The sequence below is a fragment of the Ceratosolen solmsi genome, unplaced genomic scaffold (assembly GCF_000503995.2).
Source record: "Ceratosolen solmsi marchali unplaced genomic scaffold, CerSol_1.0 scaffold1, whole genome shotgun sequence".
In the NCBI taxonomy this organism is placed as follows: domain Eukaryota; kingdom Metazoa; phylum Arthropoda; class Insecta; order Hymenoptera; family Agaonidae; genus Ceratosolen; species Ceratosolen solmsi.
In genome coordinates, this window is record NW_011948415.1 from 7276577 (window position 1) to 7299019 (window position 22443).

Genomic DNA, 22443 nt, shown 5'->3' on the forward strand with positions numbered 1-22443 from the left:
ATTAAAATCTTTCTTTTCAATAGTACTCAAAGTTCATCCCTTTTTATCTTTTTACCTATACACTTGCAATTATTTTTTGGTTGGGGTATGTATTCCATTTCAGGAAACACTTGAATAGAGTTGGTTAAGCGCTTACTCCATTCCTGTGAAAATTATTGATTTTACAACGTATATTTCAAAATATTTATACATAAATATAAAATGTATTCTTACTTTAATCAGGGTGATATAATAACAAAATATATGTTGCGGCATTAAATTATTTCTTGTATACTCTCTAGCTTCTCTACTAATGTTATAAGCTTTGTCATCATTTTTAATAGCCCAATTTATCTTTTCTACTAAATCTGACAAATCATTTTTTATAGAAACAAAATGTATACCCTCTGTAAGACTTTTGTAAAAAAATTCATAATATTTTGATTTTTGTTTAAAAACTAAAGAATTTCCAGCGAGTAAATATGGAAATCTATAAGCAGCCACTGTTCCATCAATATTCAATTGATATTTATACTAAGATATCATTTTTTATTAATAACAAAAAATATTTGCACGAAAAAATTAACATATTCAATAGAATATTTAAAATTTTACATACCTTAAAAAAATCAAAAAATGATACATGTTTTTGTTCAGGGCCATATTTTTTTATTTCATCGGTAAAGAAAAAAAAATTTGTAATCGATGCATTGAAAAGATGAGGGTTTGATCTTCCTATGTCAATTAAATCTAGGCGTTCTCTTCGAGAATCTCTTCCTCTCCAAAAAACTTTATTTATTTTTTCATTCCAGCTTAACTTTGTATTACCTTGGACCGATAACATATCTAACATTACACTATAGTGAAAATACGATTAATATAATATATATATGTAATGAGAAATTGATAAATGTTTATTTCAACCTATCCATTGCTTTTATGGAAGATTCAGTTATATCGTATGTGGGTAGAACAACATCTCTAGTATCTTCGGAACCACACCATGAAAAAATGGGATAAATCAATTTATCTTTAGGCACTAAAGGCCAATCTCCTAAATTCATAAAAAATTCGACATCTGGTAGAGTTGTTTTTCTTGTTATAGATAATAAAATTTCATCGCTAAATATTTTAAAACCAACATGTTGTCCGTAACATTGCCTATAAATCTAGAAATATTATTGTTTTATATAATTCCTATAAATATACCTCTAATACAATTATAAATTTAATTGAAGAATCTAACATACTTTATTTGATTTAATTACATAATGGCAAATGCTAATGCGATTTGGTTGATTATATCTTGCGATTATTTTGTTTCTTAAACTATCGAAGTCTACATTGGGAAATAATTCAAGATCGCTTAGAATTTGTGTGTAATTCTGAACACAATCATTACTCTCTAGCCATGAGTGAATAGATGGATTTGGACAATAACATTCCTCTTCGTACACCGGGCCTTAATTTAATAATAAATCCATGATTCTTAAATTATTTGAAAGATATACTCAATATATATGAATTAAAATTTATACCTTTAAATTTGGATTGCTTTAAATATAATATTTTATTTTGTATTTTAACTATAATTTGAAGATTAAAACAAACGTTATAGATCCTGTATCGAACAATGTAACTGCCATCTTTGCAATCTAAAAGTTGATACCAAATATGACAAGGGGCATTATCCTCTGTTTTTCCTATTATTTTTGATGAGATTACATTTGGTCCTACTGACTCTGTTAAACTGTAATAAAATTAAAAACATTTATTAATATTATAACAAAAATTTATACTTAAATATAAAATACAAACTTTTCCCCGCCTTTAGTTACGAGCTGTATAAAAAAATATCTTGCTTTTAATGTAATATTTTCTGGATTAAGTCCTGGACCCCAAACAATTGTTTTTGCTACATCAATATGATCAATATTATTTATACTACCTTGAATAAAATTACTTGCACAATTATAAAATATTAAATTAAATAATAAAATAGACCACATTTTAAGAAATTGATTAAGTTTTGCTCTGTACCAAATTTATATGAAAATAATGTATTGGACTTCGATTTGACTTTGTATTTCAAATAGTATTTAATATTTATAATAGTTATTAAATTAATACACGTATTTTTATTTTCATTGTTTGGAAAAAAATGTTATAAGCATAATCAAGGCAAAATATAAGATTCATTTTAAAACGCCGTTGTGTTAAAGTCGATATAAGTAATTATCTTAAACTATTCGATAATGTATTTCTATTTTGCTATTTTTTCACTATACATTTTTCATCTAACTTCTATTTTATTCAAATTGTGAAAATGTTAATTGAAAAACGAAGAAAGATTATGCGTAAGCTAATCATTAGTTTTCTAAAGATTAGACATTTTAGTTCGCATCCAATTTTACAGCTAAAATGAATTTTGGGTATAAGTCTAACGTATACTAAATTATTCAAGCATAAAAAATTACATGCGCCCTATAAATTTATGTTGATTGGCACTCGCAAAGCATTATATAGGACTTTTAGCAATTCTATAAATTTGATTTCTGCCCGCGAAAATTTAGAATACATAAAAGTATTATTATTATATAAACAAAAATCTCTATAACTGCAGTTGATTTAAAATGTATTTTTATTTGTAATTTTATTTCTCTGTCTGCAAATTAGTTTACTACAAGACTCGTATTCTGTTATAGTAGCATAATTGAATTGTAATTAAAAACATTCAATTATTCATAATGGATAATATTCCTATTTTTTCCAACGTGGCTAAATCGACCTTCAACATTGTAATATACGGTTTCATTGATACAAAATAAAAGAATAAATTATCGATATATGAGCAGAGATAAATATAAAATTATTGGTACAATCATTTTATGTATTTGAAAAAGATAGTAAGATTTTGATTTAATGGATTAATATTTGAGAAAAAGAATTGTCGATCATAAGCATTAAATTTACGGATTACTCTAGGTCTATGCTGATAAGATTAAGCATTATCAAACGTAGTTTATAGTATTAAGTTCAATGTCAGAAATCTAAACTTTTTTTTAATAAAAAGTTACTTTAAGAAACATATATTTTCAATTATTTATTTTAATTTTACGTCTTTTTACTAGAGACAACTCATTACCATACTTTAATCCGCAATTAATGTCTTTTATCAAAAATTAGAAAATTTCTTAAATTATTTATAATCATCAACAAATAATTTTCATAACTTTCGTTTTTTTTAATAAAATTGGATTATAAAACAACTGTTTATAAAATTTTTCTTTTTCTTTTTCTTTTGTTTTTTACAATTTCCATTTTTTTATTATTATCGATCGACAATTTTTACGCAAAATGTTTAAATAAATAAAAACATTGTTCAAATATGTAATTTTATTAAAATTAATTTAACCTAGAAAGATATTACATAAATTAATGTAGGGTATATGACCGTTAAGTAAAATTTATATTAAGAATTAGTTATTTGACAATTATGTTTTTTATTTATTCATTAATTATTAATGACATTTAGGCTAAATCAATATTGTTCAATACCTATTGGTAATATTTACCAAGTATAGAAATAAAATTTTTCAATCAAGTCGAAATAATATATACGTATTCAAAAAGAAGATGAACGTTATACTTAATCGTTATATGTTCATAATGCTGTTTGGCTTGATAAAGTCTACTATGTAAAGTAAATATAAAAAATGTGTAATTAAAATACATATTTTTAAAGCGCTAATCGTTCTGTTATGCAAAAACGAAATACAAGCGTATATACTAAATTGGTATGAAAGAACAGAGAAAGAAGAGAAGGAAATTGTTATGATTTATTTTTATAATCATAGTATGACGTAATAATGTTTTGTAAATGCATTACGTAATAATAATGATATGATAATTATATGCTGAGCTCGTATTATCGAAACCACTATAATAATTTAACTTTAACAGTATTCAATATAAGTTATTAAAATACATCAATTTCATTCTATTTTATATAATTTAAAATCATGACAAGTTAATAGCAATTAAATAATGAAAGTATCTAAGTTTTTAGGAGAAAATGTATGTCAACAAATTTTGGGATAAACAATGCAATGATTGAAAAAATGGATTCATCAATATAAATGTTATTTCGAATAAATTTTAAATATTACATTTTGATCTTATTCATTTATTTAACAATATCTATGTGATAAAATGAACAATTACTTATTGAATTAATAATTATAATTTTTTCAAAAAAATATAATTTTGATAATGATATTTTTTAAATATATCTTTATACAAGATTGTTAAAGTTTTAGGAGATGAAAAAATTAGTTTTTTCATTTCAAATTGAAAAAAAGAATTTCTATTTATTATTCAGATAATTATATATATAACAATTTTGGCTGTCTAGTGGTTTTAGTTTTGCATCGCCAAAAATCACACGTAACATAATAATTGCAATTGCACTTATTTAATTAAAATTTTTTATAGATAATTAAATGATTATTTTGCATTGCGTATTTTGTATAATAGATTATATTAGGCGATATCTTAATTAGATATTGTAATAATCGTATTAACGATTAAAGTTTCAACAATCATTAAAATTAATCTTGATTTTTAATCAATGAAAGAATATTGTTTCAATATTGATATTTACCTAATTTAACGGTATATAATTCTTTTCGCATTTTGAATATTGTATTTCATTGATTATCATTCATTATTAATGTGTTAATTAATCACTTATCATTGGTAGTTATTATAAGCATTGTACTTACACGAGAAGCTTAATTGGGAATAGCGAATGGAACTAAACAAATTCAGCAGAAAAAGGTTACTTGCCAAACTACAACATATTGCTAAAACATTAATAATATTACTTATGTTATTATATTAAATATTAAATATTAAGTATGTTTTTTATTAATAAAACATTAATAATATTATTCGAAAATTTATTATATATTAATTTGACTACACACACGCACACGCACACACATGTATATAAATATATATTTTTTTAAGAGAAAATATCAGTCTTAAGTTTAATTCTCTTGCCTTAGTAAACATAAACTTATATAAATAGATAATGCGTTTTAAGAGATATCGAAGGTCTGATTTTTAGAGATAGCAGAATCAAGGTTTCTATTTTGCTTCTCATAATTGAAAAAAAGATAGATATAAAATGTGAACTATATGATAAAATTCAGAGTCGCATGAATATAAGTTTATTATATTTTATTATATTATTTTGCCCATCTATGATAATGATTGAAAAATGGTATTTTTGTTCATTGGAGCAGGGGTGATATAAAACAAGGCTTATATAATGAGAATATACATAGATGGTGTTTGAAGATAGTGAACTGTGTAATAAGAAATAATTGCAAGGTGCAATGAAAAAATTCACTTAAGTAAGACAGTATATAATTTTTTTACTGACCTCTATTAATTTTGTTTATTTTGAATCTAGCTGTATTGCCATTAAAAACAAGGCGAGATAAAGAAAATGAGATAGAGAGAGAGAGAGATAGAGAGAGAGAGAGAGAGAGAGAATGAGAGTCGAGTGGGGAGATCTTTTTTATAAAATTAATTTTCTTTAAATTTCAAGAACTTTCAAATTCATTTTAAGTTTGGCAATTTATTCATTGACATTCGAAATTTCAAAGTTGATGTTTCAGTTATTTGTTAAATTTAACAAAACTATTAAATAAAATTTCAGCCTTTTAAGATGTTTGTGTAGTATAATTATAGCATATATAATGTTAATACGTATAAAAATAACTTTGTATTGTTAAAGGAAGAGACCGAGAGAGAGAGAGAGAGAGAGAGAGAGAGAGAGAGAGAGAGAGAGCCTCGCGTCATTATTATACAAAGCATAATTTTGCAAAATTATTAATGTGTTATTATTTACAATGCCTGCAGTCAGCGCTATAGGCGATGAAAATAAGAAGCTTCGTTAAATCGGAATTTTAAATAGCGACCATCGTTAATAAATATAAGAAACAATAATAGACTTCATCATTCGTTTTATCTAATTCCCTATAATTCGTGTCCTGAAGCCTATTAACAATCCAATACGTATTAAAAGTGGCATAATGGTTTAAAATTGTGACTACGTTACTTCGCACGTATTTCTTTAGAATATATGCGTATTGACATAAACACACACCCACACTCCCGCACGCATACGCGTGTACGTGCGGGCGTGTGCGTATATCCATGTTTGTCCCTTCGTTACGATATCTATGCCTATGCTCGGCCACAGGCTTAAATTCTCCAATAAAAGCTTAGCAAGTCGGGCGAAGAGAGAAGATATCATTCTCATTTATAATGAAATTAATGATTTTCCAAGCTGCATTCAAGTCATTAATACATCGCAAGTAAGATTTTACAAAGTAACTTAAGCTTATACGGTGAGGGGGCAGAGTTCGGCAACTCTAATTATTCAGCCTCTGTCTTGATTACTCGCATTTCCGGGAAGTCGGGCCGTCATAGTAATTAGCCAAATGGCAGCCTCCGAATTCGCGTTATCGGGGTAAGTCGTTGCGAACGAACGTCGGACGGAATAAAAAGGCGAAAAGGGCGCGGTTGCGTACGTGGTGGAGCCGACGGGTGGGGGTGGCGATACAGGGGGCACGTAAGCGGCGACGGAGCCGGGAGGGCAAATTGCGCCAAAATGCGCGCAACGATAAAGGCCAGCAAGCGATTTGAAGAGAGAGCGATCGTATGACTAGCTTGGCTGAGTCGGCGCATGAGATTCTAGTCAAGCGAGCGTTTGCCGCGGGAGGGAAGTAGAAACTCGACGTTGGGAGGAGTGAAGAGGAGGCAGACCACAGACGGCACACCTGAAACGGCCGACGACAGACTGCGCGGGATAAGGAAGCAAGATAATTCGCGCCTAGAGCTAGGGAAGCGCAATTCCATTCGAGTGGAAATCAACGGCACGGCGCTTTGTTGTCGGGTGAGCGACTTTTCGGCCTATAATAATTTGTTTGCACCGTTGAAAGTGTCACGGGATCGTGGAAGGAGCGAGGCGGATCGGATCGCAGCGACTGAAGCGATTCTCTGCGTTTGCTTGGTGTTTCAGGTGACCCCGTTATCGATCACGGCTCGTATTTCGGATAAAGAGTAAGAGAGAATATGAGATGTTCCGCAAAGATCAGGGCGATCATTTAGACGCCACAGCCGAGTTTTAAGGGTCGTGCACGATCTCGCATACGCGAGACACGCACGCATCGTCCAATGTCCTCGTCGTCGTCTGGAAGCTCTTCATCTCTACGTCCTGTGACGACGACGCGTCTTTAGGAAAACCGAACTCCATTTTACAATTTTTACCTCTGTGAACATTTGTTTTTCCGTAATATGGATATTGTTGTTGAAAAGATAATGTGAGTGGATTGTAGTTTTATCGAGGGCATAATCCTCGTGTTTCGTATCGTTCCTTTTTCTTTTATTCTTTTCAATTCTCATGAAACATGCATTAGATTTTAACACGTTTACCTATACGACTCGTAACTGGGTGTTGTCCAGTCTTAAAGAAAGAAAAGAAAGGGAATAAATACAATCTTTCGGTTTTAATCATTCGCGGATGGAGCTTTATTGTCAATAAGAAAGAGCGAGAACGAGAGAGAAAGAGAAATAGAAATAGCGAGTGAGTGTGAGTGCGTGCTTGTGCGTGCGTGCGAGGCGAGGCGAGTTAGCTTGCGAAAGCGATTCCGAATGAAAATGGTTATGTTTATGTACATTCGATATTGATATTGGTAATAGGTATAAAGAGAGCCAGTGATATTCGACAAATAGATAAAATGATAAAACGATAAAATTGGTAGCTGATTGGGTGGTGGTTGAGGAAGATAATGATGAGGCGGTGGTGGAGGGGATGGTGAGGGTGGTGGGGTGGTGGCGGAGGTGGTGTCGACGACGGTGGAGAAGGAGGCATAGGCATATAGGCATGGTAAGGCGAACATTTGGATAGCAATGAGGAATGGGAGGAAGCTAACAAGTGCAATGTCGGGGAAGGGGTTGGTTAGCCACTTAAAGGCAAGTAGAATGGTTCATAGAGAAAAAGGATCGGACGAACGAAGTTTGCAAGTGTGTAAAAAAAGAAAGAAAAAAAGCAGTGTGGCGTAGAGCGAGTATGGAGGAGCAAAGAGAGAATTTCTCATTGATGGCGTCGAGGGCGGGGCGGGAACACGAGGGAGAGCTGGCCTTTCTAAAAATAGAGGCTCTCGTCCACGTCGCGGCGGTCAACTGGTCGGTGGTGGGGGGTGGGTCGTCGGGACTGTCGCGATCGGCGATTGGTCGGCTGGCCGAGGACGCGCAGCTACGTGCCTGCGCAGCGAAGTTGTGCGCAGGTCGAGGGGAGAGTTCGTGAGCGGAAAGCGGAAAACGTGCGGAGGAGCCAGTCGGCCGTCTCGAGCGAGAGTCTACGTTGGCCACAGGAGCTCGCGCGCTTAGCGCCTCGCACGCCTTTGTTCACTCGATTCTCCATTACGCCACGCCAGCGGCGCACCGCACTTCGCTCACTTTTATTTCTCTCTCTCTCTCTTTATCTCAATATATATATTCGTCTACTTACCCACGTACCTACCTACCTACCTACCTACTTACCAATCCGTACCAATCTACTTTACGCTCTCATAATATTTAACATTGTTACTATTATAATCCAAGTCTTTAAAGCGCCGCAAGTATTGGCCCGGTCGCCTAGTACTTCTAGATCGACATTTAGGCTTTTTCATTTTTCTTACTTAACAAAGTACGTTATTGGTTATAATCCTTATTCACATTATCATTTTTGGGGCCGAGTTGCGACTGGCTCTCGCCGTCTTTCCGTATGGATCGATAACGAGGCGCTTTAGAGATATATTCCTTTTTCGTTTCTCTTAATAATCCCATTTCTCGGGGACATCGAGTTTATTTTAGTAAGAAATAAGCAAAAGAGAGGGGCAAAAAAGGAAACAATTTAGATAATCCGTCAAGTTTGATAACACCCGAAAGATTGTATTGAGTACGACGCAAATATTCGAGGATCATGCGATCGTTCTGTTGGGAGAAAATGGCGACTGTTGCCACGCAATTGATTATATTACGTAAATGTGGAACGTCTTTTTTCGTGTCTCGTTGCAGATCCCATCGTTCGTTGATCGCCGAAATGTCTTGAATTTGCAAGAAGAAAATTAACTGACGAGAGAAAATGGTGAGTTTATTATTTGTAATGTGTAATTTATTTTTCTATTGCGTATATACGTCCATATCTGTATAGCGCGCCGTTTTCCCCTTGGTCCCGTTTATTATCGGTCCGAGTTAAAGAATTATTTTGCCGAAGAGGGCGCGCCGCTCCGTCGTTCCGACATTCCCGATCTTTATCTCCCTCTTTCTTTCTCTGGCCCCCTCTCTCTGTTTGTCTGTCTCTCTCTCTCTCGCGCGCGCCTCATCCTCTCCCGTACTCCGATCCAACGCGATTCTCCGTTAGAGGGAGAAGAGAAGACTCGGAAGCAGTTCGCCTTGTGGGAGAAAGAGATCAATAACCTTCATTGACTGACCTTTTGCTCCATTTCGTTTCATTGCTGTTTGATATAGTATCATCTTATTGCTCTAACATTAGAATAAATATGCAATACCTTTCATTTTATTAAACAAACGCATCATTTTCATACCTTTGGTTAAAAAAAAAATTCATGATCTGGAGGCAGAGTAAATTATTTTTTTATACAGAAGTGATACATTTATTTATACTTGATATAACTACAAATGAAGGTACAAATACAAAATATACTTTTCTTGTTCAATTCTTATGTATACAAATTAAAAATAAAATGATTATTTTGCATTATTAGATTAATTATAAGCAATAAAATAAACTTGACATTGTATCTTCCTCACCCCTCTTCAGCAAATTTTCTTGAAGGATTTAATTATGATTTAAATATATCTTTAATTTATATATAAATTTGATGATTAAGTAGTTAGTATTCATAATTAAATAATAAAGTATGCTGGAAGTTTGGATGTAGTAATAATAATTATGAGATTCAATTTTTCAACCAGATTTTATGTTATACATATTGATCCAATATTTAGAATACAATAAGGGGAGGGAAAAATCAAATTCTTTATGTTACTTCCTGCATTACCGACATTCTACAGTTAGTTGATACCACTAAATTTTTTTTTTGCATTACGAGTATGTTCATTCAGAAATAATTAATTTAAATGTAAATGTATCTACTATTTATGTTATTAGATTGTTATATTAGTATACATAAAATTGTGTCAATAGTATAGAACAAAATAATTATTGAAAGAACTTATTTCAAATATATATATGCAGAGTAATGAGCAATTATGTAAACAAATAAACAAGCATTGTGTATGGTGTTGATAAGGTAGGAAACATTGATATTTTAATATAATTAAATAAAAAAAAAAGCTTAAGCACAGCTTAGAAAAAGTTAATAATTATAATTTTTAATAAAAAAGAAAATATTTTAATAAATTATTTATAATTCTAATGGTTCAATTTTTTCTATAAAAAGATGTTAAGAATTTAAACAATTAAATATATTAATTTTATAAAAATGAATATTGTAAAATAATAATTGGGGTAATAGGCAATTATAATATAAAAATTAAATATTTAAAATTATTTAAAGCATTGAAAAAGACGTTGAATATCAGATCTTCTTATATGAATTTGAAAAAAAATAGTTTGCATTATTAAATAATATAATTTATTAATTATACATACATAATTTTAATTGCACATTTATAATTTATTTTACATTTATTAGTTCTTTAGTAAATTAACACATTGACTTATTAAATAACATCACACATGTATGAACAGAGTTTGGATTGATATTGCAGATTTAGTTTTTGTATTCGTTAGTATAATAATAATTTAGTATGAACATCAGCTTGCAATTTTTATACAAAAGATCAAAAAAATATTTTTTATATAATTTAATTTAATTATTATTAATAATTATTACATATAAAAAATAACATTTTCAAAGGATGGTTGAGAAATAGATAAATATTAATACAATATGATTTTACTATATATGTGCTACAATGTTTATAATAAAATTAGGTTTAAATTTTCTTACATAAATGAAATCAAATATAATTAATTGCTGATGATAGTAAATAAAGTCTTTTCTAAATATTTATATTTCACTTTGTGAAGTTTGTACATTAGCTTAATATAAATAGCATATAAAAGTCTGGTTGGATTATCATGTACAATCAATATTTAATGTTATTTGTAGCATTATAAATAATATTATTTTTGACATATAATTATATGATTTTTTAGTTAAACTTGTACTTGAATATTTTTCAATTCAAATTTTTTTTTATTTTAAAATTTTCTTACTATACTTTTTATAAAGTATGCTGTTTATATGATAAATAATATTATTTATATTCTGTATTTCTATAATTTTTCATTAGATCATAAAATAACATTGTTATTTAGAAAGAATTGCGTGTTATAAGATAAATAATAAAATTTGAATAATTTTTATTAATAAACTATTTTACAAATATATATTCAGTACGAATAATTTCAAATTTATATACTACTCTTATTTATCACAAGAAAAAATTAAATATTAATAGTAAATTGTGTCAAAATCATAATTTGTTTTATTCATTCCTAAAATTAATTAAACAAAATAAATTAATTTACATGTTCATGTATAGCTACATATGTTTAATATTATTGTTATAAGTATTTTCAAATTTGTATAAATTACGTAGAAATATATTTTATAAATTATATAATTATATATTTTTATAAAAAAGGTAGTTGCTGAATCCTTTATATATTCTATTTTCATTAATAAAATTTATTTTCAAATTAGTTGAAAGTTTAATAAATTAATTGCTAGCAAATAATTATATCCAAACTTATAACAAACTTTGTACAATAAATTTTTAATTTCATCAATTCTAATTAATAAAATATTAATATTATTATTAATATTTTGGTTATATCTCATTTATTGCATATAAGAGTAAATTACTATTCAAATACGTTTATAATATTTTTACCATAAATTTTTAAGCAATTTAATTTTTGGTTATATTTCTTTGATAACATTTAAATTATTCAAAAAAAAATTTGTGTCATTTTATTTACAGCCACGTATAGATCCATTGTCATTACTTAGGTGTCTAAGTGTTTTACTAGGCCCAAATGGTGGTATTAAGAGTAAAGATGAAGTTATTCGTTTAGCGAATCTTATGACAAAGTTTTCTAAAAAACTTGTTTCAAAATGCATTTATATTCAGATTTTGAAAAGCACAAATCCAGACCTTCTAAGCCAGTAAGTAAAATAATTATTTTGTCAATGCTTATCTTATATTATCAAGAGGGTTTTTTAATATATCAAAATACAACAAAATACAATAAAAGCAGTTCCATAAGTTATTTATTAATGTTATTTTGGATTGTTATTAAAAAAAATTTTGTTTATTTTTGGAAATTTATAATGTACATATATACATAGTATTATACACGCATACAGAGACATATTTTTATTTTTTTAATAGAATAATTATGTGAATTATATAAAGTATGCAAAATAAAATAAGTGAACTCTGAACCATTGGGCAGTTATACGTAATGAGCTGAACTTACTGATATGTGTTCCACACTTTTAATAACTATAGCTTATTGTAAAAACGTGTGTAAATTATATATCAATTTAAAAATAATATTAAAATTTTTTATCTTTTTTTCTTCAGATTTATGGGTGCTGGTGGTTGGAATCTTGTTCACATGTGGCTTACCGATGGTATCCTGGCTAAAAATTGGGCTCTTATTCAAGAATTATTGGAACTTTTATTACTATGTCCAGTCGATATTGAACGTTTAAAAAGTAATAATTGTCCAAAATTGATTAAGGGCCTGTCTAAGGAAGGTAGTCATCAAGGTGTTCGAACATTAGCCAGTCGCCTTGTAGAACAATGGTTAAAAATGGTCAAAGGGGAGGCTACACCAACTGTAGTAGCAGTACAAGCTGCAACAATTTCATCTTCGATACATTCTGCTATTTCTCAGAACTCTGTTGCCCAGTGCTTGCAACCTAATGGCAGTATTATTCCTATTACTAGTCAAAGTATTAATAGTGAAAATGCTGTGACAGTTCAATCAAGTGATACTCTACTTATTCAAAATTCCTCTGTTCCTCAATCTATTGAAGTTCAGCAACAAACAATAAAAAGTATATCTCCCCAAAAATCACAATTACAAATAGCTACACATGTACTTGATAAACAACAAACTGTATCGACGTCTATTTCTCCATCATCGGTGTACAAAATTACAATTCGTGACGGCAAAAAAGTTTTGACCCAAGTTCAGACTGATGCAGCAAATATTAATGCAATAAGTGTAAGTAGTTTAAATACTGAAGTTAATGGTGATATCGACAACGTGCTTCCTACGGAAGATGAACAAAAAACTGTAGTAAATAGTGAATCCATTATTGAAAGAATATCTGTAGATCCAAAAAATTCTGCAGATGAAGTTTCAAAGGAAACTATAAGTGAAGTGAAGGAAAATGCAATTAATTTTAAAAATATTGATGAGACGGATAGTATAAAAAATAAGGACCGTAAAGATGAAAAAGACATTAGTAGTGATAGTAGTAAGTCAACTAGTGATAAGGAAAATCGCGATAAAAAAGATGATAAAAAAAGTGTTAATATTAATACAAGTTCTGACAAAAAAAGTAGTAGTCATACTTTGTCTTCTAACAAAAGCTCCAGCAAACATAGTTCTAGTTCTAGCAAACACAGTTCCAGCAAACACAGTTCCAGCTCTCATCGATCTAGCTCAAGAAATAGTAGCAGCAGTAGTAGTAGTTCCAGAGATAAGTCTTCCAAAGACAAGGAAAAAGAGAAACATCATTCTAGTAGTTCTTCAAAAAGTTCAAGCAGTAAATCTAAAACTGAACGAGATAAAGAAAAAGAAAAGGAAAAATTGAAAAAAGATCAAGCAGAAAAGGATAAAGCGACATTAGAAAAACTTCAAAGCCAAGCTTTATGTACAAAAATGGGAAAAATTCCTAAGAGAAAAGCTGATGAAGAAAAATCAGAAGATTCTTCTTCTAGAAAGTCTTCGACGGATTCCAAGGATAGTTTTAAGGAAAATAAAGATAAAATTGATATTAAAAAAGTTGGAGCAGTTTCTGAAAAGAAAAATATTTCAATATCTATTGAAAATAGAAAAAATTCTCAAGATCAAACTTCGAGGCCTAAGACCGTCAAGACTTTCAATTCAAAATTCAGATCTACAGGTTTAGAAGAGGAGGTAAAACCTCCTCCTCATAGAGGAGCCAAAAAATCTGTTTCTGCAACCGATAAAAAAATATTGCCTCCAAAACTGCCTTCTTTAAAAAGACCTTCTCCATTAAGAGAATCCAGTGCAACACCAGATAAGAAAGCCAAGTTTTCACTGGATTCTACAAATTCATCGAGTGACGAGAAAAAAGGAGGAATCAAGCTTATTCCAGCTAAACCAAAGTGTATGTATATCTCCTTAATTTTTTCAATACACATTTTCTAATCATAGTTTACTATAGTAAACTTTTAAATTAGATTTGTTATGCATTGAAGTGATTTTTTTGATCATTTTATTAAAGCTTTTTTTTTTTTTTACTTTTTCCATTATTTCTTTTACAAGTTTTACCATTTGGTTGATTAATAGTAAATTGTTGAATAAATTAAATATATAAAACTTCATAAAAGCATATTAAAATTCAAATAAAAAACAGAATTATAGGTAATACGTTAAATTTTGTATTTTTAATTTACATTTTATCAGTATTAAATTTTTTAGTAACTGATATTCAGAGGTGTTCTCTAATTAGTAAAATTTCAGTACAAATCAATTGTCTTGAAAAATAGATTAATCAAAATAGGTTTATCTTTGCTGTTCATCATTTCCAGCTGATCCTTTGAATATCGGTAACAGTATGTGTTAGAAATATATGTTCTAACATTTGGATATTGAGTTTGCAGGTGGACATTCACAGGAGCGATTGGTGCAAAGTTACATTTTTTCTCTATTCTCCACATTTGATAAATATATTTGGCAATATTATTGGTTTTGCGAATAAGTAATTTTACTTAATTTCTGTTGTACTAACCCATTAATTCTTGCAGGCTTTATCCAAAAACTTTTATTCTTATTTTTATTCTTATAGTAATTATAATTATTAAGTTTTTACCTAAATAATATCCTATTATAGTACTAGTTTCCCTGAAAAATTTAGGAGAAAAAATAGTGATTATTCATCAGCAACAACATCGAGTTTTCAAGGAAAATTTCATCAGACCACAAGAAGAAAGAAGATCACGGATCATCACTTCATCAATTTTTAAAAAATGTGATGAAGATCCAGCAGGTAACCTTCGATAACAACAATAATTAAGAAAAATTGTGCATTTTTTCTAAATGAAAATTGATAAAAAAATATAAAGAAAAAGGACTTTAAAGTAGCGTCATTGTATAGTTTAAGTGTGAATGAGCGAGCGAGAAAGTTAGAAAACATTGAAAAAATCTCCAACGTGCGAGCGGTAATCAATTCTTTAGGTAAGGCACCAATGAGCAAATTTTTGTCTATCAATTTTTATTCCCTTGTACATGTATACCCTTTTAAAGCTTTTCAATAAACTATCAGAAATCTGGAAAAATACATTGAACTCTTGGGTTTCTATTATACATACGTATTACTCTTAAAGAGAAAACCGAAAATAATGCATTTATGCATATGCTTTAATCGAGCCCATCCAGATTTATATCCTCTCGGTAAATTTTTGAACGATAATTTAATTAATTTTGGTACATTATTAATATGCGCTCGTAATGGTGTTTCTCATTTCAAATTGAGATACAAATACAAAATACTTATTATTATATTTTGTATAATATATTGCAATGAACTCACTCTTCGTTACCGTCGTTTTATTCGAAAAAAAAATACTTCTCCTTAAACGTAACAGTGCTCGTTAATAATGTGCTCGATTTTATTTTAAAATTATTTAATTACAAGTGCATACTTTAATGCACGAATAATATTTTCCTGTCGTGCAACACCATTTCGACGCCTCTATTTATCGGGAAAGGAGAAACATTTATTTACTATTTCCCCACGATTACCGAAGAGAATAAAAATTTGCGTTGGACACGATCAATCCCGAATTTCCTGTGAATAAGGGCGAATGATTGGCGAATGAATTGATGAATGAGTTATTATATAATACCCACGGCAAAAGAAGTAACATTACTTTTTTCAATTTTTAATTAGCTTTAGTAAAGTGCTAGCTCTTTAAAAGTAATGGGTAAAATAGAATTTACATAATTATTATTTTGATTTATTAAGTTATTTATGATATTAATTTAATATTTATTTTTTTTTATAAATATTAGACATTTGTTGTTTGGATTCATGTATTTTATTTAAAATTTTTACACTTATTTTAACACACAATGTATTATATTAAATCGATTTTATTAATTAAATTTTTATTATATAATAAATCAAATTTATATGGAAGTTTTGTAAACTTTAAATGTAGATCATTGAAAAGTGGAAGTGTTACAATTTCACACACACACACACACACACACACACACACACAAAAATAGCTTGTTAAATTTATTCGAAAGAGTTCTTTTACATAAATGTAAGGTTAATCGTGGCGTGAAATTAGCGTATGCTTTGATAATTAAGATCTAGAAATTTCATATTCAATTTAAAAAGTACATATTATATATAAAAATATAAAGAGACAGAGAGAAAAAATTAAATGGCTTTCGGAAGGAACTAAGGGGACTGAAAAAAGCTGCAACCATTCGAAGGCTCAGAAGGGAAGGCGAAAAGCCCGACTGCCAAGGATCATCGCAGCTTCTGTTGTTTGATTCCTCGAGGAAAAGATTTTTCAGTTCAAGATTTAATTTTGTCGATGTGAAACAAGCGATAAAGTCGAATCATTTGCATCATATTTTAAAACGCAGTCTTAATTATAAAATTAATGTCCAGAATAATTACGCATTCAAAAACAAAACAAGTAAAGAAAACAAATGAAAAATATTGCTTTGATTTTTAACGTATTATGCATCTTGGTAAAGGATCATTTAAATAAATAAGCAATCCAAGTGAAGATAAAAGTAACGAAAGTAGCAGTAGTTCGCGAGCTTACAAATCTTTCAAATGAAGGTTACGGCTGTTTAAAATATATATAGTCGCGCCAGAATCTCCGCAGAAAATCCTGCTGCCGAAGGAAAGCAAAAGGAGAGGAGAAAAAGAAGGAGCGAAAGAAAGGGGCGGCATGGGCATCACCTCGTAACGAGCGATTTGCTTTCAATACGCACGAGCAATGCATATCATCTCGGCTTCCAACGTCTCTGTCGGAGGCTCTTGTCCTCTCACTTCTACCATTGTCTCTTTCTTTCTCTTACAAACAGTAATACGCAATCCCTGCCCCCACGTCTATCACTCTCTCTCTCTCTCTCTCACTCACTCACTCACTCTCCCCATCTTTCTCTATCGCTCGGCTGGCGTAGGTACAACAGCGCATTTGCGCAAGAACCTCGTCGTCAGCCATCGAGGGGCGGGGGAAGAAGTGTGCATACCGACGTAGAGCCGTAGAAAATGTTGGGGTGGGGGAACTCCGGATGAGTGGTCGATGTTTTTGCGATGGTGTGCCGAGGCGCGGCTCTACCAGCGTCCGACACGTGTTCAATGCTATTCCGGGGCGCATACGCGCAATCTCATGTGTGTGCATATATATCTATATATACACATACGTACATATATATATATATGCATATATGTATGGTATGTCGGCCCCTTCGCGATCGGCAAATTGTCCTGCGGTACTCAAAAACCTTGATGCTGATCTGCAATAATTTGATAATCGAATCCCGTGCACATTCACTTTCTTTCATTATTGATCGCGCAGTCGATTCTCCCTTATTTCGATTTCTTCTTTACAAGAATTTGAACATTCTTGATGTATTATTATTTTCTTGCTTTAAATTAAGTTTCGCGTTAAATAATGCTCACCCTTTTTGTTTTTGTCAAATGACTTTACTTTTTGAACCTATTTTAAGAATTTAATTATTTCAGTCAAATTGATATGGTATCTACAAAAAAAAATCATTGACAACAAATTTTTACATAAATAAGATATTAGTCACAATCAAAGAAAGTTACAGGCCATTACAAAATAAGCAGATGTACAGCATTTATATCGTGACATTTATCGAAAAGTATTTAAATGATTCAGAAAATTAAAAAGCCTTGAACGATAACTTCAAACCTGTTTCTCTTGAAATATCTATTTTTTTTTATTTTGACTTGCGATATGTAAAACAGTTATATTATGCTTAAATTTAATACAGTTACTTTCACATACATCGTTAAAAAATTGTAAAGATAGTTTTGATTGCATTACTATTCAGTTTACTATAATGTGTAAGCCTAAATAATTAAAATGTTTAAGTTAGTCAATTAACAAAGCTTTCCTTCTTTACAAAATAAAATTTCTACGTATTTTAGTTACAATTAATAAAATGAGCTTATGTAAAACAACTTTTTATAAGTTTCCAGAAATCATTACTAAATGCGATTAAATTGCATTAATAGAAAGCTTAAATATTTTTCTTATTTGGTATCGTAATTAAACGTTTACATAGAATAATATATTACCGTTAATAAAAATATTTATCTTGTAAAAAGTTTTTACTAAAAAAAGTAAATAATCATTTTATTATAAAATTATAAGCTTATAAAACTGATATTACCATGATTATTAAAATTATTCATTATTTATGTACGTAAATATTGTTATAACAAATTTTTATAAGATAAATAGTCTCTTTCTCTCTCTCTCTTTCTCTCTTTTTCTCTCTCCTCTCTAATGTATGATGCTCATTTATCTTTCTCTTACGAAAAACAAAATTCCTTGATATTACTCCTATGTATCGATGTATATGTAAAAATCATTAACTTAAGAAATAGTCAAAATAAATTTTAAAAATCTGCAAAATTATATTTAAAAACTTGGAAACTACATATATTAATGAAAGTTTAATTAACGTTAACACATTAACGCATTTGTTCTTGCAAGAGACTATGTATGAGCTTGCAGCGAAGAAGAAAGCAGTTCAGTACCTGCTTTATTATTAATTAAAATCATTTATAAAATTGAACAATTACCTTATTAAAGTTAAGATTATTATTTCTTATATAATAAAGTTAAATAATTGCTATGTATTATATATTTTTAATTTGTAGTGAAAAAGAATTCTTTTCTCGCTAGATTTAGTGATTCTAATATCGCTTTTATCCTATTTATTTATTTTTTGCATAAAAGAAAAATAAATCACTTGTATTTTGAAATTTATACGTTATTTGTTTGTAACTATAACTTTTCTTTTTTTTAAGGTAAACGAGCGTACTTATTAGTTTCTTAAGATAATTTTGTTTCTCAAGTTAAGAACTATTTTTTACTGAAAAAGCAGGTAAAAATACTAATTTTGAACAAAATGTTATTTTTTATTAACATTTAATATTTGAAATTTCGATAATTGATAGTGTATAATAATAAGTGGATTTTTTGTATATAAATACATAAAAGTACAAAGTTAAATCTGATTATTGAAATATATTTAAAAATGAAGCTTGAATTTATTAAGTAAAACGGCGCTACAAACTAAGACAAAGTTTTATGCTGTTACTTTTGTTTATATAAAATAATTTTAATCATATAAAATTAATGTTATTGTTCTGTTGATCATATTTAATAATTATAATTGACGAACCATGTTTGGTTGTATAAGCTTTCTTAAATCTAAATAAATACCAATATTTTAAGCGCTGTGTGATTCGATGGCTGTTAATAGATTATTTCTTTAACAGATTCAGAAAGCATTTTTAAACTGCGTTTTATTTAGACTAAAAAAAGCAGTATATACGTCAATCAACGAATTTTTTTATAATATAAACCTAATGATCATTTGTAACAAATTTGTGATTTTTATAACGTTATATGTTATTAAAATTATCTGTGTATATATTATTTAGTTATTTTTTATAAAATTAAACTAAAATGTATATGTTTTATTATAAATAAAGTTAGTACATGAGAGTCAGTGGTGCTTATTGAATTTTGAAAAACAATGCAATTTTTATTTTCAATTTATACTTTAAAACTATATATATTAAAAGAATGTAGTTAAAAAGTAAAGTGCTGATATATTCATTATACGAAGTAACTATTGTACGATGTTCTTTTATAAATATAATTAATTTAATATTTTAATAATGAGAACAAATTTTTCATTCGAAGCTAGAGTTATTTTTAGAATATATATTTATTTATCTTTAATTTATTATTGTTATCGAAAGTTTGATAAGATTTATATTATCATTAAAATAATTGTTTTTAATATTTGATATTTTGATATTTTAATCAAAATTAAACATTTTCATTTAGTTTTATAACTGATGAATTCATTATTATGAATTGGAAAATTCGAATACATATGTATGTACATATATTTGCATACATAGTACTATGCATGCATAGTATTTTATAAATTAATTTAATTTGGTTTTTAATGTTTTTTGTAGAGTAATAACATTGCAACATAAACTGCTAAATTGAGAATTTGAAATATATTTTCGAGCGTTTTATGCGTTATTGTTAATTATTTTAATTTAACGAACTAAAAATATATACTAAAATGTGAACTTGATCAAAAGTTTATGTGTTATTTTTGATAACGTAACAAATGTATTGTCATTACATAGTAATACATAGTACATTATGCCTCAAAAACACAGAAGGCGATATGCAGAATTATCGATTTATAGAAAAAATCTTTATTATTATCTTTTTATCTATAAAAAAAATCTTTGAGTATTGCAATTTTCCAATTAATGTATTTATATCAGGTAGCTACTAAAAGTATCAACATTTTATTATGTGGTAATAAATTATCAAAGTCAATTGCCAAATATATATTATTAAATGCATCTATTTCAGGAAATTTGCACCAATCGCTTTTTCATCGTCATCGCCTTTGAAATTATTGTTTTTATCACTATGAATAGAATTATGTAATAATAAATATTATTATTTTAATTACAGTGATGTTATTACAAGAGAGTGATATGTTCATGGACGCACTTACGGCTTCGACAAAAAGTAAAGAGCCAAGGAAGAGAAAGCGGCGTACTTCTATTACGAAAGATGGACTATCTGATTCTAAAAAATTAGATATTGGTAATAATGAACATAATCGAGATACTTCTTCGCCACCTTCATCTCCCACATCACCGCCTTCACACTCTGGAAGTAACAAGGATACGGATGATAAATCTCTCTTATCTTTAAAACCTGCGTTTAAGGTAGATTGCAATTGTTTTTTATTAAAAGCATCTGAATATAATGCAATTTTATTATCATTTATGAATATGATTTGTTTACAGTTTTACCAGGACACTTTGGAAACTGACGAAGAAAAAGATGATAAGGGTAAATCAAAAACGGAAGCTAATAATAAAAAGGAAAATGATATCGATACCGATGACGTAAAAAAAGTTAAGAGAGAAGCTAAAGACGATGACGATGATGACGATGACGAAAGGAGTAGAAGTAAGTTTACCGATTCAAACTAATTATTGTTAAATGAAGATAATATTTTCTTAATAATATATGTAAGTTTCAAGCAATATTATTCATCTATTACTCAACGTTAATATTTTCAGCACCAACTCCAGAGAATGATTTTGATGATATGAAAAGCTCTGATTCTCCCGAAGATCCTGCCGCCGCGGTAAGCGAAGCTCTTAAGAAAGAAGAGCACGCAACACTTGAAAATCGACAGTTTGGGGTCTTGAAGAGTGTCTTACTTCTTCAGAAACGAAAGGGACCAAAGAAGAGTTTAAAATGGAAAACTGATTTGGAATCGATACGTTACTTTGAGCTGGATGAAACCGAACGCGTAAATGTAACAAAAACATTTACAGACATGAAACAAATGGAAAAACAAAATGAAAGAGAAGCATTCCAGATGGCAAGGAAATTAAGTAAGTGTCGGCATTATTTAAATAATAAAAAAATTAATAAAATTTGATTTCAAATTTTTTTTTTTATTCGTAGGCAGTGAAGACGTAATGGAAGAGAAAACGTTGTGGAAGGCTTTAATTCTAATTGACATGCCTCCTCCACTTGTTGAGTCTGGCAAAGACAGTCGCGAGAAAGATATACAATATGCTCGTGAGAAAGGAATCCTTCAAGCTCTCTATTTTAATCGTAGCATGTACGTTAAAATAATTAATTTTTTTTTAAGAAATCATTTGTTCAATCGTGATTTATTTCATTTCAATGTTTATTTCTAGGATACCAGACTCTCCGGCAGAGCCT

The 22443-nt window shown here is 29.2% G+C and overlaps 2 protein-coding genes across 2 annotated transcripts in view; one reads left to right on the forward strand and one right to left on the reverse strand.

Moving 5' to 3' along the window:
- On the reverse strand, positions 1–7309 carry LOC105359036 (KDEL motif-containing protein 1). The gene is made up of 9 exons (XM_011495511.1): positions 7221–7309; positions 4764–4831; positions 1798–1894; positions 1518–1729; positions 1230–1441; positions 904–1148; positions 599–836; positions 214–513; positions 1–143 (listed from the first exon to the last, which is right to left on the reverse strand). Exons 1-9 carry the CDS (start codon positions 7307–7309, stop codon positions 27–29), a joined length of 1578 nt encoding a protein of 525 aa, XP_011493813.1. The 3' UTR covers positions 1–26.
- The window catches only part of PNUTS (Phosphatase 1 nuclear targeting subunit), a 17782-nt gene continuing 1937 nt past the window's right edge, over positions 6599–22443 (forward strand). Inside the window, exons 1-10 of the mRNA XM_011507782.1 lie at positions 6599–6949; positions 7076–7376; positions 9118–9187; positions 12139–12323; positions 12745–14528; positions 21166–21425; positions 21507–21672; positions 21786–22106; positions 22180–22339; positions 22419–22442. Coding sequence (XP_011506084.1) covers positions 9185–9187; positions 12139–12323; positions 12745–14528; positions 21166–21425; positions 21507–21672; positions 21786–22106; positions 22180–22339; positions 22419–22442 — 2903 coding nt within the window. The 5' untranslated portion in view covers positions 6599–6949; positions 7076–7376; positions 9118–9184. The remainder of the gene's footprint in view (positions 6950–7075; positions 7377–9117; positions 9188–12138; positions 12324–12744; positions 14529–21165; positions 21426–21506; positions 21673–21785; positions 22107–22179; positions 22340–22418; position 22443) is intronic.

Bases quoted from the DNA above. Each gene is read 5' to 3' on its own strand.
- LOC105359036 (XM_011495511.1), bottom strand. From the start codon at position 7,309: ATGGAGTTCGGTTTTCCTAAAGACGCGTCGTCGTCACAGGACGTAGAG. The intron at 1,895-4,763 runs GTAAGTACAATG...ATATTGATGTAG, and splicing joins TTCCCAATTAAGCTTCTCGT to CAAAAACAATTGTTTGGGGT. The intron at 1,442-1,517 runs GTATAAATTTTA...TATTAAATTAAG, and splicing joins AAAGCAATCCAAATTTAAAG to GCCCGGTGTACGAAGAGGAA.